General features: G+C 41.2%; 1 protein-coding gene across 1 annotated transcript; it reads right to left on the reverse strand.

Annotated features, from left to right (window-relative positions):
- Positions 1–524: 524 nt before the first annotated feature.
- LOC143027980 (uncharacterized) lies at positions 525–1,106 on the reverse strand. The gene has a single exon (XM_076189623.1). It carries the CDS (start codon positions 1,104–1,106, stop codon positions 525–527), a length of 582 nt encoding a protein of 193 aa, XP_076045738.1.
- Between the last annotated feature and the right edge of the window lie 11,585 nt (positions 1,107–12,691).

Genomic DNA, 12,691 nt, shown 5'->3' on the forward strand with positions numbered 1-12,691 from the left:
ATATATATATATATATATATATATATGTATTTATTTATATATATATATATATATATATATACATATACATATACATATACATATACATATACATATACATATACATATACATATACATATACATATACATATACATATACATATACATACACACATATATTTCTCTCAGCTCTGAAAATGAGTTTGGCTGTGCAACCTACCATTCTATGGTCACTATCTACATTTACTTTATTCATGACCGTAACATTGCTAACGCTCTGGCTCTCATATCCTAATATCAAGTCTACTTCGTTCTTTGTTGCTTACTCCATTTGGACATGTCACAGAGGTCTGCAACCCATGCAAAGCCGTGCAATCAAGATATTGTGTCTGCGAACGAGGGGTCCGTGCTTGCGATACCTCGGGAGAGAGAGAGAGAGAGAGAGAGAGAGAGAGAGAGAGAGAGAGAGAGAGACGGAAGTGGCCGTAGTGGCGTTATATTGATACGTTTTGTGCGCGCTCTGAATTCATGCTGTGGAGAGTGGTTAGAAGAGCGGCAGAGTGTATGGTCTTCTTGTAGCAGAGGGGGAGGGTGTGGCATCGTCGGGCAGTGACAGTTTACAGGCATTTTTGTCGAGGAAATCTGCCTTTTCATTGGCAGCGATTCCAACGTGGGAAGGAATCTCCATAAATCTTATGGTGAGAGAGTATTCTTGAGCTGTGACTAGATGTTGTAAAATGTGATGGATGAGGGGGCGGTGTATGGGTTGTGAAGACGAGATGGCCTGTAGGGCGGACTGGGAGTCACACATTACCACGCCATTCAGTCGCCGCTGACAGAGTAGGTTAACAGCCAGCAGGAGTGCCTGTAGTTCGCAGTACGTAGAGCTGGACGAGTTGGGTAACCTGCGACCAACCCAGCCTCCCTCAGGTGGCTCCACATCCGGTGAGTAGACGGTGCAACCCGCGCTAGAGTCTAGCTGTAATGACCCGTCTACATAGAGATGACGCGCGGCAGGGACGGGGGAGGACACTGCGGTGATGTGTTCCAATACTGTTTCTGGAGGAGCGGTGGGTCTATTTTTGAGGTGGACGTGAGGGTGACATGAGGCTGTGGAATCCTCCATGGAGGCGGACCGTGATCAATCTCGGCTATAGGGGCTTTGATGTGAAGGCTCTGCAGGGGGGAGGACACTGTTAACGAGAGTGCGAACGCCGGGACGTAATGGAGGGCAGTGTGCGGCGGGGTCAAGTGAAGCTGTTAGAACATAGGAATAGTGCGGGGCCAGATGGGGTGAGTGGAGACACTTGACGCTGAAGGATTACAAAGGATTACAAAGGCAGAGCATGCCGACAGGAGACCTTTTGGTCCATGACTAGGTCGGATGCAAAAAAAAATATATAAACGATAAAGAAATAGATAAAATGAAATAAAAATTATAATAATATAAATGATAATAAATAAAATAAATAATACATAGGTGTAGCTAAATAATAAACAAACAGGTAAATAGTAAATAATAATAAACTGACAGATAAATAATAATAAATGGAAATCAAGCAAATAGTAAATAAACTGACAAATAATAATAAACAAATAATCAAATAATATAAAATAAATGGCAGTCATTACAACATCTTGCTTAAATGTTTATCTAGACGAATCTTAAAGCTACGAACTGAACTAACTACATTGCACTGCCTCTGCAGGAAGTTTATTCCATTCATTAAATACACGGTTGGCGAAGTTGTTTCTACCCACTTCCAAATTAAATCTATTTCCTGACAGTTTGAGACCGTTATTTCTTGTCGGATTCTCATTCAGTGTAAGAATTTTGCCACGTTTGATGCTGTCAATCCCCTTTAGAATCTTGAATACCTGTATCAAGTCACCTCTGAGTCTACGCATTTTTAGGGAAAACATATTCATATGTTTTAGTCGATTTTCGTATGATTTATTTTTGATATTTGGAATCAGTTTTGTGGATCTCCTTTGTACTTTTTCCAATCTGTCAATCTCTTTAATGAGATTCGGTGACCATACAGATACAGCATATTCCAAATGTGGACGAACTAACGATTTATATAGCTTGTTAATATATATATACTATGAATAGAAGTGGCCCAAGAACGGAACCCTGAGGAACTCCACTCGTAAAAATTTTCCATCTAGAAGTTTTGCCATTTAAAACAACTCTCTGTTTTCGATCATTCAACCAATTTCTAGTCCAACTTAATAGGCTTCCACTTACTTCATGTGATGCAAATTTAGAAGTAGCCTTTCGTGGGGACGGTATCAAAAGCTTTTGTAAAGTCTAAATATATTAAATCTATATTGTTTCTTTTGTCATGACTCGAGATGACTGTGTTGTAGAATTCGAGTAAATTGGTCACGCAAGAACGTTTCCGTCTGAATCCATGCTGGCTATCATTTATCAAACAGTTACTTTCTAAATGATGTTCGATAGCATCTCTGATGATAGTTTCCATCATTTTTCCTACGATTGATGTCAAGCTTATAGGCCTATAGTTATTTGGTTTCTTTTTGTCACCTTTTATGAATATTGGAGTGACGTTAGCTAGCTTCCATTCTCTTGGGACCTCTCCGGATATAATGGATTTTTTAAAAATTATTTCTAAGGGAACAGCAATCTTATTTTTTATTTCCTTTGAGATTCTTGGATGCCAACCGTCAGGCCCTGGCGTTTTATTAATTTTGAGTTTCTCTATACACCTTTTAATTTTTTCTTTTGTTATATTTACCGTAGTAAGTTTACCCTGGACTTTTCACAGGTTTCAATTTGGAGTTCACTTTCAGGTGTTTCATTGACGAATACTGAGCTAAAATAGTTGTTTAAAATATTACACATTCCTTCGTTTGAATGCTCAAGTTGACCGTCAGCAGATAAAAGTGGGCCAATGTGATTCCTAATAACCATCTCTAATGTAACTGTAGAATTCTTTGGGATTCTCTTTGGATGTATCAGCGATATTCATTTCGTATTGGCGTTTTCGTTTTTTATTGTCTTTTTTTCAAATCTCTCTGTATTATTACATAACTTTGATAGTCGTTGGGTGCCCTGAGCACTTGTATTTCTTATAAGCCTGTCTCTTTTTAGCAATACTTTTTTTCTATTTCTCTGTTGGGCCATTTTGGGCGAGCCTGATTTGGGGGGGAAGGGGGGGGGCGTCTGTCCTTAAACGGGATGTAAATATGAATCATCTTAGTAAGCGTATTTTGAAACATTTCCCACATCTAATCTACAGGTCTTTTGCTTAAAATTCCCTCCCAATCTATAAGCTGAAGCTCCTGACGTAGTCCTATGAACTGAGCTTTACTAAAATCGGGTATTTTAGATGCACATGTATCTATTCTAATTTTTTCTAGCAGTTTGAATCTAACTAAGTTGTGGTCACTATTTGCAATAGTTTCACCAACCTCCACATCGGATATCATGCTTTCACGACTAGTGATCAATAGATCGAGTAAGTTTCCATGTCTTGTGGGTTCTTTTACATGTTCAACTAAGTAATTGTCACCGAGAAAATCTATCAAGCAACTACCTATATCGCCATGTTCAAGGGTCATCCAATCAATGTCATTAAAATTGAAATCACCCATTATCAATAAGTCTCAGTTGCAAAAACTAGACAGTTCTTGAAACAGCAGTTTGTCGTCTGCTAATGATAATGTCTTTGGCCTATATATTACACCTACTTTCATTTTTTTTTTTTGGGGGGGGTTAATTCTACCCACAAACTATCATATGCATCCTGTTTTACTTTCTCTAAAACACAGGTATGGACACTGCTTCTAATATATAACAGAACAGCCCCACCTTTCTTGTGGTCTCTATCCTGATGAAAGTGTTTAAATCCCGCTATATTGAATTCAGTTTCAAACTCTTTACCATTTAACCATGTCTCGGTTATTCCTATCATATCGATATTTTCACTTTTGACATATGCCTGTATTTCTTGGAATTTATTCCTAATACTACGAGCATTAAAGTACATGGTATTAAGAAACTCGTGATTATTTCTTTTTGACACGTTTTGTATTTCAACATGATGCCTTACATTATAATTTTGTTCTTTATTGACACATTGTTCTATAATGATATTTGGTACTTCACTGGCATTCAATGCCTCATAAGCATTTGCCCCATCACGGACATCTGGTCCCTCACGGTCATTTGATCTCCTATGTACACTTTGCGCCACTATGTCATCGCGTTCCACACCGGGCACCCGTCGTTCGCTGACATTCTGGCCGGCATCCCTACCTAAAATGATATTCTGTCCTCCACTGACATTATATCCTACCGTGATATTTTGTCCTCTACTATCGTTGTATACCCTCGTGATATCTTTTCCTCCCTTATCATTATATCCCATCGTGATATTTTGTCCTCCACTATTAATATATCCCATAGTGATATTTTGTCCTTGGACATTACATCCTAGTGTAATATTTCGTCCTCTACCTACATTATATCCTAAAATTATATTTTGTCCTACACTGACATATTGCTCTACATCATTACTATACCCTACTCTGTTTTCCCCCAATGCACTCTATTTCCCCTTCCCTTTGAGTTCCTACCCCAAAAAAGGAATTAGTTCATTACAAACTCCCACAATGAGGTTTGTAAGAACATCTTTGCTTCTACGACTAAGATGGATCCCATCAGAAGCATAAAGGTCATGACGCCTGGAAAAGAGATACCAAGGATCAAGAAAGTGGTATCCCAGTTGCGTGCACAATCGTGATATCCTCTCATTGATCCCTATGACTCTACTGTTCCAACACGTGCCAGCGTAGATCCTCGGAAGGATCCCACAGACTACGTGACGGCTCCCACGCTCCTTCATCTCCTGAAGAAGGACCTTGTAATTCCGAACAAGTTCCTCTGATCTCACCCTACCCACATCGTTACTTCCCGTATGAACAATCGTAACCGTGTTCGTCCGCCTTTGCTCCCTGATGGTCTGGGTACAATCAGCGACCTCACGGCCCAGTTGACATGCAAGCTTGCAACTTCGTTTGGTCTTCCGCTGCAGGATGTCGTCATAGCCTCGCACCATGGAGTCCCCCACCACCAAGAACTCCTGATTTTCAGCCACCTCATCCTCCAGCAGAGCAAAACGATTGGCTAGAGCCAGCGGTTGCTCCACAGGGGACCCGCTTACCGAACGCGGGCTTGACAAACGGGACCCCACGGAGCGCCACTCGCTCACGGCAGTGTCAGAAGAAGAAGAGGTGGAACGCTCTTTGGGCTGTGGGGAAGATTCACTCTCCTCACAGAGCGCATTCTTGAGAAGACGACTTTCCTCCTCACACTTCCTGAGACGGTCCTCCAGGTTCACACAACCTTCACAAGCCATTTCGCTCCTTCTTCGGCAATACAAACGGCAAAGAGAAAACGTAAAACAACAAAAGAAAACAAAAGCGGTCACTGAATAAATTAGATACACGAAACTTATCTTACACTATTACTCTTATCTTATACTATTACTCTTACCTTATACTATTACTCTCACCTTTGGAGTACTGTTTGATTCTAGATTACTAGAACACTACACTTTATCTTATACCTGTAACTGTATAGCGCTTTACGTATACAATTACAAAAACACAACACAATCACTAGTCACTATTTGAAGATATAAACTTCACAAGAAGAGTAATAAATTCAACACGAGGTATTCGCTAGCTGGTGTCTCAACAGAAGACGAGTTTTCAAGACGAGTTCTCAAGCTGAGATGTTGGCGTGTATTCTTCCAATAACTGAAGAAATATTAAGTTCGGTCTGCATGTTTACTACTCTGGTGGAGGTGGGGCATCCAAGAATGAACCGCATCACCCTATTCTGGAATCTTTCTAAAAGCACCAAGTAGGTCTTGGAGAGTTGATCAGGGCCTGCGGATAGTCTATGACTGACCGAATGAAGGCAACATAGATGGTTCTTGTCAAGGGGATGGATAATCCAGCGGCATTGTTGGTGAGCCATTTAAAGGGAATAGAGCTATGTTCTAATCGGAAGGAGATCTTGGTTGATGGGATGGATGCGCTGCCGAGCAGGCGGTTGATGAGTGTCCCGTGTTGGTAGAGGCGGCGTACCCTGTACACGGCCGGAAAATTCTTTACTTGGGAAGGGTCAACGCCGACAGGGTGGCGGGTGACGAGATAGATAGAGAATTTATTTGGTCTACCGATTGAGTCCTGTATATCAAGCTTCAAGGATAAGAAATCACACTTTGTGGCACTCTCAATGATCTCGGTGCGTCTACGTGAAATATACACATACTGAGAGGTGACAGTAGATATTTTCGTCTCGGCCAACTCCGGATTTAGCCTAAATGACTCGGTAATTTCAGAAAGCCAGCGAAGTTTCGTATCCACGGTCGGGTTTTCACGGATGATAAGTTTATCATAAACAGTTCTAGGGGCGAAAGCAGGGGAGGTATTGGCAACTAGGGAAGATGAGATGTGGTGGAAAGGGTGAGTGTAGAAGTGAGAGAGGGAGTTATCGGAAGCCGTAGGTTGGGAGTTCTCGATATGCCTGAACGACTTTAAAGCTGGAAAATAGAATTCGCTTGTGTTCGAATTCTGGTCCGCAGATCGTTTGGTGGTGGCAGTGGTGGGGGTGGGGGTGAGGGTGGCAGCGGTGGAGGCGGCTACGATGGGGGCAGCGGTGGCGGCTGCGGTGACAGTAGTGGCAGTGGTGGTGGCGGTAGCGGTGGTTGGCTGGGTAGCAGGGAGGAGTGGTTGCCATGGTGTGGTGCCAACATGTTCATGAACTGGCAATAAAAGCCAATGTTGCTCAGTGATGTCCTCGTCGCCACGGAGAGCGAGGTCGACATCAAAATCGGTGAGGGTGGCCGGTCCAGAATAAGACATGTTGCCTAAACAATATGGTAGAATGTAGGCAATTGGTGCTAGTAGATGTGCAGTGACGTGGGTATGGCGTTCAGATACGTCATACTTCTCGTACTGCGCACGCGCACACGGGCGGAGCACTGGACAGGAGAGTTTTGGCCAAGGATAGGAATTTCTTATGGCAAATTTTGATTAAGTTCTATATCCCTCAATACTACTTATACCAAAAGACTGACGTCTGGTGCTTACTGTTGTGTTTAGCTAGGTCTGGAACACAGTAGTTCGCTGAAACTTCTACAATTTCTTCGGAATAGTAGGAGGTCATTTGTGGGTGTATTTACATTCAAAGTCAGTTATGGCAGTTCGGAAAGAAATAAAAAGAGATGTCTTGAGGATGCGTGTCCCGACTCGCCTCTAATGATGGTAATATAGTACGCATATTTGTCGCTAACAATACATCATGCACAAGTGTCGCTAGCCGTTCGGAGGAGGGTGACACATAGGTAATAGCCTTATTAGGTCCGCCATAAATGTACACGTGTGTGTGGTCATCCCGTGCACACCCATGGGTATCGCAGAAATGTCAAGGCAAAAGAGGGTCAGAAAGGGTGACTCCAACAGATCTCTATTGAGTTTTTGAATGTGCCTGGCATAAGAATAGAAGACACTGCAAGAGACCATAATGCCTACACTAGGCAGTTCTATGTCCCTTACCACCTGTCATTCCCGTCCATGGAATACCCAAGAACCAAGAGATTAGTAGTCTGCTTATGAAAAGAAAGATGGATGTGTTGGCATCAAACGAACTTTAACTGAAAGGGAAGGATAAGTTTGAATTTTGGGAGTATACTGGGTAGCAGCAGAAAGCGAGAAAAGGAATGCCTCTGCTGGTGAGTAATAGTGTGTGTCTGACTGTATGGAAGGAATTGTCGTCAAGGATGTTGTTGGTAAGAATTAGAATAGGTCGGGAGTCATGGGTACTTATGAGTAAGTATGACCCAGTAGACAGACAAGATACACTTACAAGCATGTGCACAAACACAAACACGCATATGGACACAACCATCTTACCCCGTGTACACTCACGTACACTGCATTCGCCATCATCAATTCTCATCAATCACACATCCCTAGTCTGTTCTCTCTGCTGTCGTTCAGTCCTGGCACACCACACTTCCCAATCACTGATGTAATTTTGCCTCCCAACATCACTACTTTCATTACCCTCCCAAAAATCTCCACACACTCATTCAAGTAATTCCAAGATTATTTTCTCTCTTCTTGTTTGTCTCTCTATCAGGTCATACGTACTCATGAGTACCCATGACCCCCGTCCTATTCTAATTCTTACCCACAATATTTTTGATAACAATTACTTCCATTCAATCACACACACACACATTTTATTACTCACCAGCAGCGGCATTCCTCCTCTCGCCTTCTACTGGTACCCAGTATACTCCCAAAATTCAAACTCACCCTTCCCTCTCAGTTTAAGTTCGTTTGGTGCAAACACATCCATCTTTCTTTTCATAAGCAGACTACTAATTTCCTTTTGGCTCTTGTGTGTTCCATGGGTTGGGATGACGGGTGGTAAGGGACATGGAACTGCCTAGTGTAGGCCTTATGGTCTTTTGGGGTCTCTTCCATTCTCGTGTTCTTATGGCCTAGCACATTCAAAAACCCACTTAGTAGGGTTTTGTTAAAGTCATCCTCCCAGACACTCTTTTGCCGTGATACTTCTGTGACACCCACAACGTGTGCACGTGATCCTGTATATTTATAACGGAGTAGATAAGTACATGGCCACTGCGTCATCCTTTGAATGGCAAGCGACACTTGTGCATGATATATTACTGCATAGATGATTAGATTTATCCTCACTGGAAGGGAATGGGGGCACGCATCCTCGAGAGAATCTCTCTCACACGCTCTCTGTAGAAGACCAAGTTGGTCGAAACGTTTGAGTAAATAAATTCCTGGAACATCTTCGTTTTACTCACACCACCCAATCTCTCTTATATATATATATATATATATGTATATATATATATATATATATATATATATATATATATATATATATATATATATTAGTAAAGGGGGGAGCAGGTTCTCAGTAATACACGTGGAGTTAAAAACGACAGCATTGTTGTAGTTGTTCAGTTTTTTCTTCGTATTCTCGATTTTCCTGATAAGAGATTTTCCATTAACTGGGTGAATTGAAACTAGGTCTCTATATTCTTCCATTTGTTCTTATTTGACATCGACGTTTCGTCTTGAAAAAGAGACTATCAAGATATAACTGAAATAACAAAAATTACATTGTAACAGTAAAGGTACTAGACAATATATATATATATATATATATATATATATATATATATATATATATATATATATATATATATACATATATATATGCAAAGTAGACCACTTGGAAAAAGAAACTAACGAAGCAGAGCATTTTCGTATATTACATCATCAGTGCAAAACTGAAGATGTAATATACGAAAGCGCTCTGCTTCATTAGTTTCTTTTTCCAAGTGGTCTACTTTGCATAAGTGAACACACGTACCCGTGTTCTTATTAGCATATATATATATATATATATATATATATATATATATATATATATATATATATAAATATATATATATATATATATATATATATATATGCAAATATATATATATATATATATATATATATACATATGTATGTATGTATGAATCATGGACTTTCGTCGTTGTAAATATCTGAAGTGAATCGCTAGTAACAGCGAATAACATACAAATAACCTCAACTGTCACTAGCAATTCACTTCAAGCATCTACAACGACGAAAGCCCAAAAAAGTTTCGTACCAGCCTTATTGATTGTTCAAGATCTGAGCACGGGGTGTCAGTAAAAATTAGGTCATGACGGCAGTTACCAGTCTACTTTGAATCTTCGGGAGTTAGTACATGGATGACGGGTCATCCCTGCATCTCGCCACTTGCCATGGGTCAGAAGTAATGCAGGAAGACACTACACATTCACAGGAAGGCCGCTTCATTTAATCAGCGACCCTCCTCTCGATCGCCTTGTGTACGTATAACAAGAGAAGATGGGGAGAAATCCCATTGTGCTGCGTCAAAATATAATTCACACATAACTACTCCCTAATCCCCCCCCCCCCCCCCACCACCACCACCACCACCACATTCCCCACCCATTCCCTTCATTGAGTAATGTGTTTTGCGGGGCTGGTGTCCGCTCGGACCTTAACATCGCAGTGGTCCGGAAGTATTCCAAAGAGAAAAAAAATCAACGAAGACCAACACTGTGCGGAGTAGAAATGGGTTTTCCCATGGGCGTTAGGAGGGGGAAAGCAAGGGGAGGAGGGGAGGGGGCAGTTGCACCCACGCCCCTTAGAAATCCAAGGCGTGCTCCTGAAGCTTTGCCGGTTGTTATGTATAATTTTGCTAAATGTTCAAGTTATAGTATATCAGTGTAAGATTGATGAAAATCAAAATGTAACTTCTGCAGATAATATGCCCATGCGACCAATTTCAAGTGTGTATCCTGGTAAAAATATACCATTGATCATAAGAATGATATTTTTTATTTCGATCCAACCCCCCTACAAAAATTCTTGCGGACACCCCTGGGGCTTTTCATTTAGAAGGAACCTCTCCATCTAGTGTCGGAAGTGAGAGGGAGGCATTGCCCTGGGGAGCACAGACACATATCCCTGCTTCTTTGTGAAAGCAGCACTGCGAATTTGGCCTGCAGCCTGATGAGAAGTTGCAAAGGTGGTAAGAATCTATATGCACAAGTTAGTAGTCCCATTAGTATAGAAATGCATAAGTGAATATAGAAATTAAAATACATTAGTAACCATGAAATATAAATAATTACAAAAGTTAAAATAGTTCAAACAAGTTGAGAAATTATATGAACAATCAAGTGCATTCACCATCATCAATTCTCATTCATCATACATCCCTATTGTGCTCTCTCTGCTGTCGTTCCTTCCTGGGACACCATACTTCCCAATCACTGTTGTATTTATGTCTCCCAACATCAGTACGTTCATTATCCTCCCAAAAATCTCCACGCACTCATTCAGGTAATTTCAAAATTATTTTCTCTCTTCTTGTTTGTCTACTGGATCATACGTACTCATGAGTACCCATGGCCCCCGACCTATTCTAATTCTTACCAACAACAACCTTGATGACAATGCCTTCCATTCAGTCAGACACACACTATTACTCACCAGCAGAGGCATTCCTTCTGCTGCTACCCAGTATACTCCAAAAAATCAAACTCACCCTTCCCTTTCAGTTTAAGTTCGTTCGATGCTAACACATCCATCTTTCTTTTTCATAAGCAAACTACTAATCTCCTCTTGGTTCTTGGGTATTCCATGGACGGGAATGACAGGTGGTAAGGGACATAGAACTGCCTAGTGTAGGCCTTATGGTCTCTTGCAGTGTACTCTATTCTTATGCCAGGCACATTCAAAAGCTCACTTAGTAGAGATCTGTTGGAGTCACCCTTTCTGACCCTTTTTTGCCTTGATATTTCTGCGACACCCATGGGTGTGCAAGGGGTGACCACACACACGTGTACATTTATAGCGGACCAAATAAGGCTATTGCCTATGTGTCACCCTCCTCCGAATGGCTCGCGACACTTGTGCGTGATGTATTGATAGCGATAAATATGCATACTATATTACCATCATTAGAGGCGAGTCGGGACACGCATCCTCAAGACATCTCTCTTTATTTCTTTCTGATCTGCCATTACTGACTTTGAATGTATGTATGCATGTATGTATGTATGTATGTATGTATGTATGTATGTATGTATGTATGTATGTATGTATGTATGTATGTATGTATGTATGTATGTATGTATGTATGTATGTATGTATGTATGTGTATGTGTATGCATGTGTATGCATGTGTGTGTATATGTATGTGTATGCCCAAACATAACTGGTTTCGTTAATTACTGTGACACTTGAGTAAGGGGCTCCAAGGATTAATACGCGAAGGAAGTACCCTCCACGCTGAAGCTCCCCTCTCCCCAACCCTCGACTCCCCACCCAAAGACACTACGCTTAATCTCCCCTTCCCCCCTTCCCCTTCTGAAGTTTTGTTATAGCTCCTCTTTCATTCTCACAGCGTTAGGCATTATTAACACTACAAACTGGGTCTTGCCACGTGGACAGGCATATATACACTGTAGCAACGCCGCCTCTATTGAACGTAAAGTCAGACATTGGGTCGACTAAAGTGGTGTTTTGGGTCATTTTCGTGTGAACCGCTACGAGCAAGGTAGAAAAGACAATCCAGCCGATGTTCATTCTCGTGGCATATTGATCGAAAACTAACCTTGTTACGAAACCTTCGAAAGACACAAAGGCTTTACCTTCCGTGGAATCGTCGCTGATAGTTTTTTGTTTTGTTTTTTCTCCCAAGAAGTTGATGATGCCTTTGTACTAAACTGTGTGACTGTTGAACAGGAGCTGACCCGCACGTGCCGATCCCGGTGAAGAAGACGTTCAAGGTTACCGACAAGACGATGAGGGTGACGAAGACGACAATGGTGTCCGTGGCTCTTGTGTGCAGCCTGCTGGCGACCTTCTCCGTGCAGGTCGAAGCCAATAGATGTAAGGATGGATCGTCTTTACTCTGCCTTTCAGTTATTCCCCAGTAGAGGAAAAAGTAATTAGATGAATTAACAAGGAAATTAATGAATATATAAGTAAAAACAAGCAAACAAATAAGTGGATAAATAAATCAATAAATCAAATAGATAAATAAATAGATGA

The sequence above is a fragment of the Oratosquilla oratoria genome, chromosome 9, assembly GCF_046742065.1.
Source record: "Oratosquilla oratoria isolate Oo_2021 chromosome 9, ASM4674206v1, whole genome shotgun sequence".
Lineage (NCBI taxonomy): Eukaryota > Metazoa > Arthropoda > Malacostraca > Stomatopoda > Squillidae > Oratosquilla > Oratosquilla oratoria.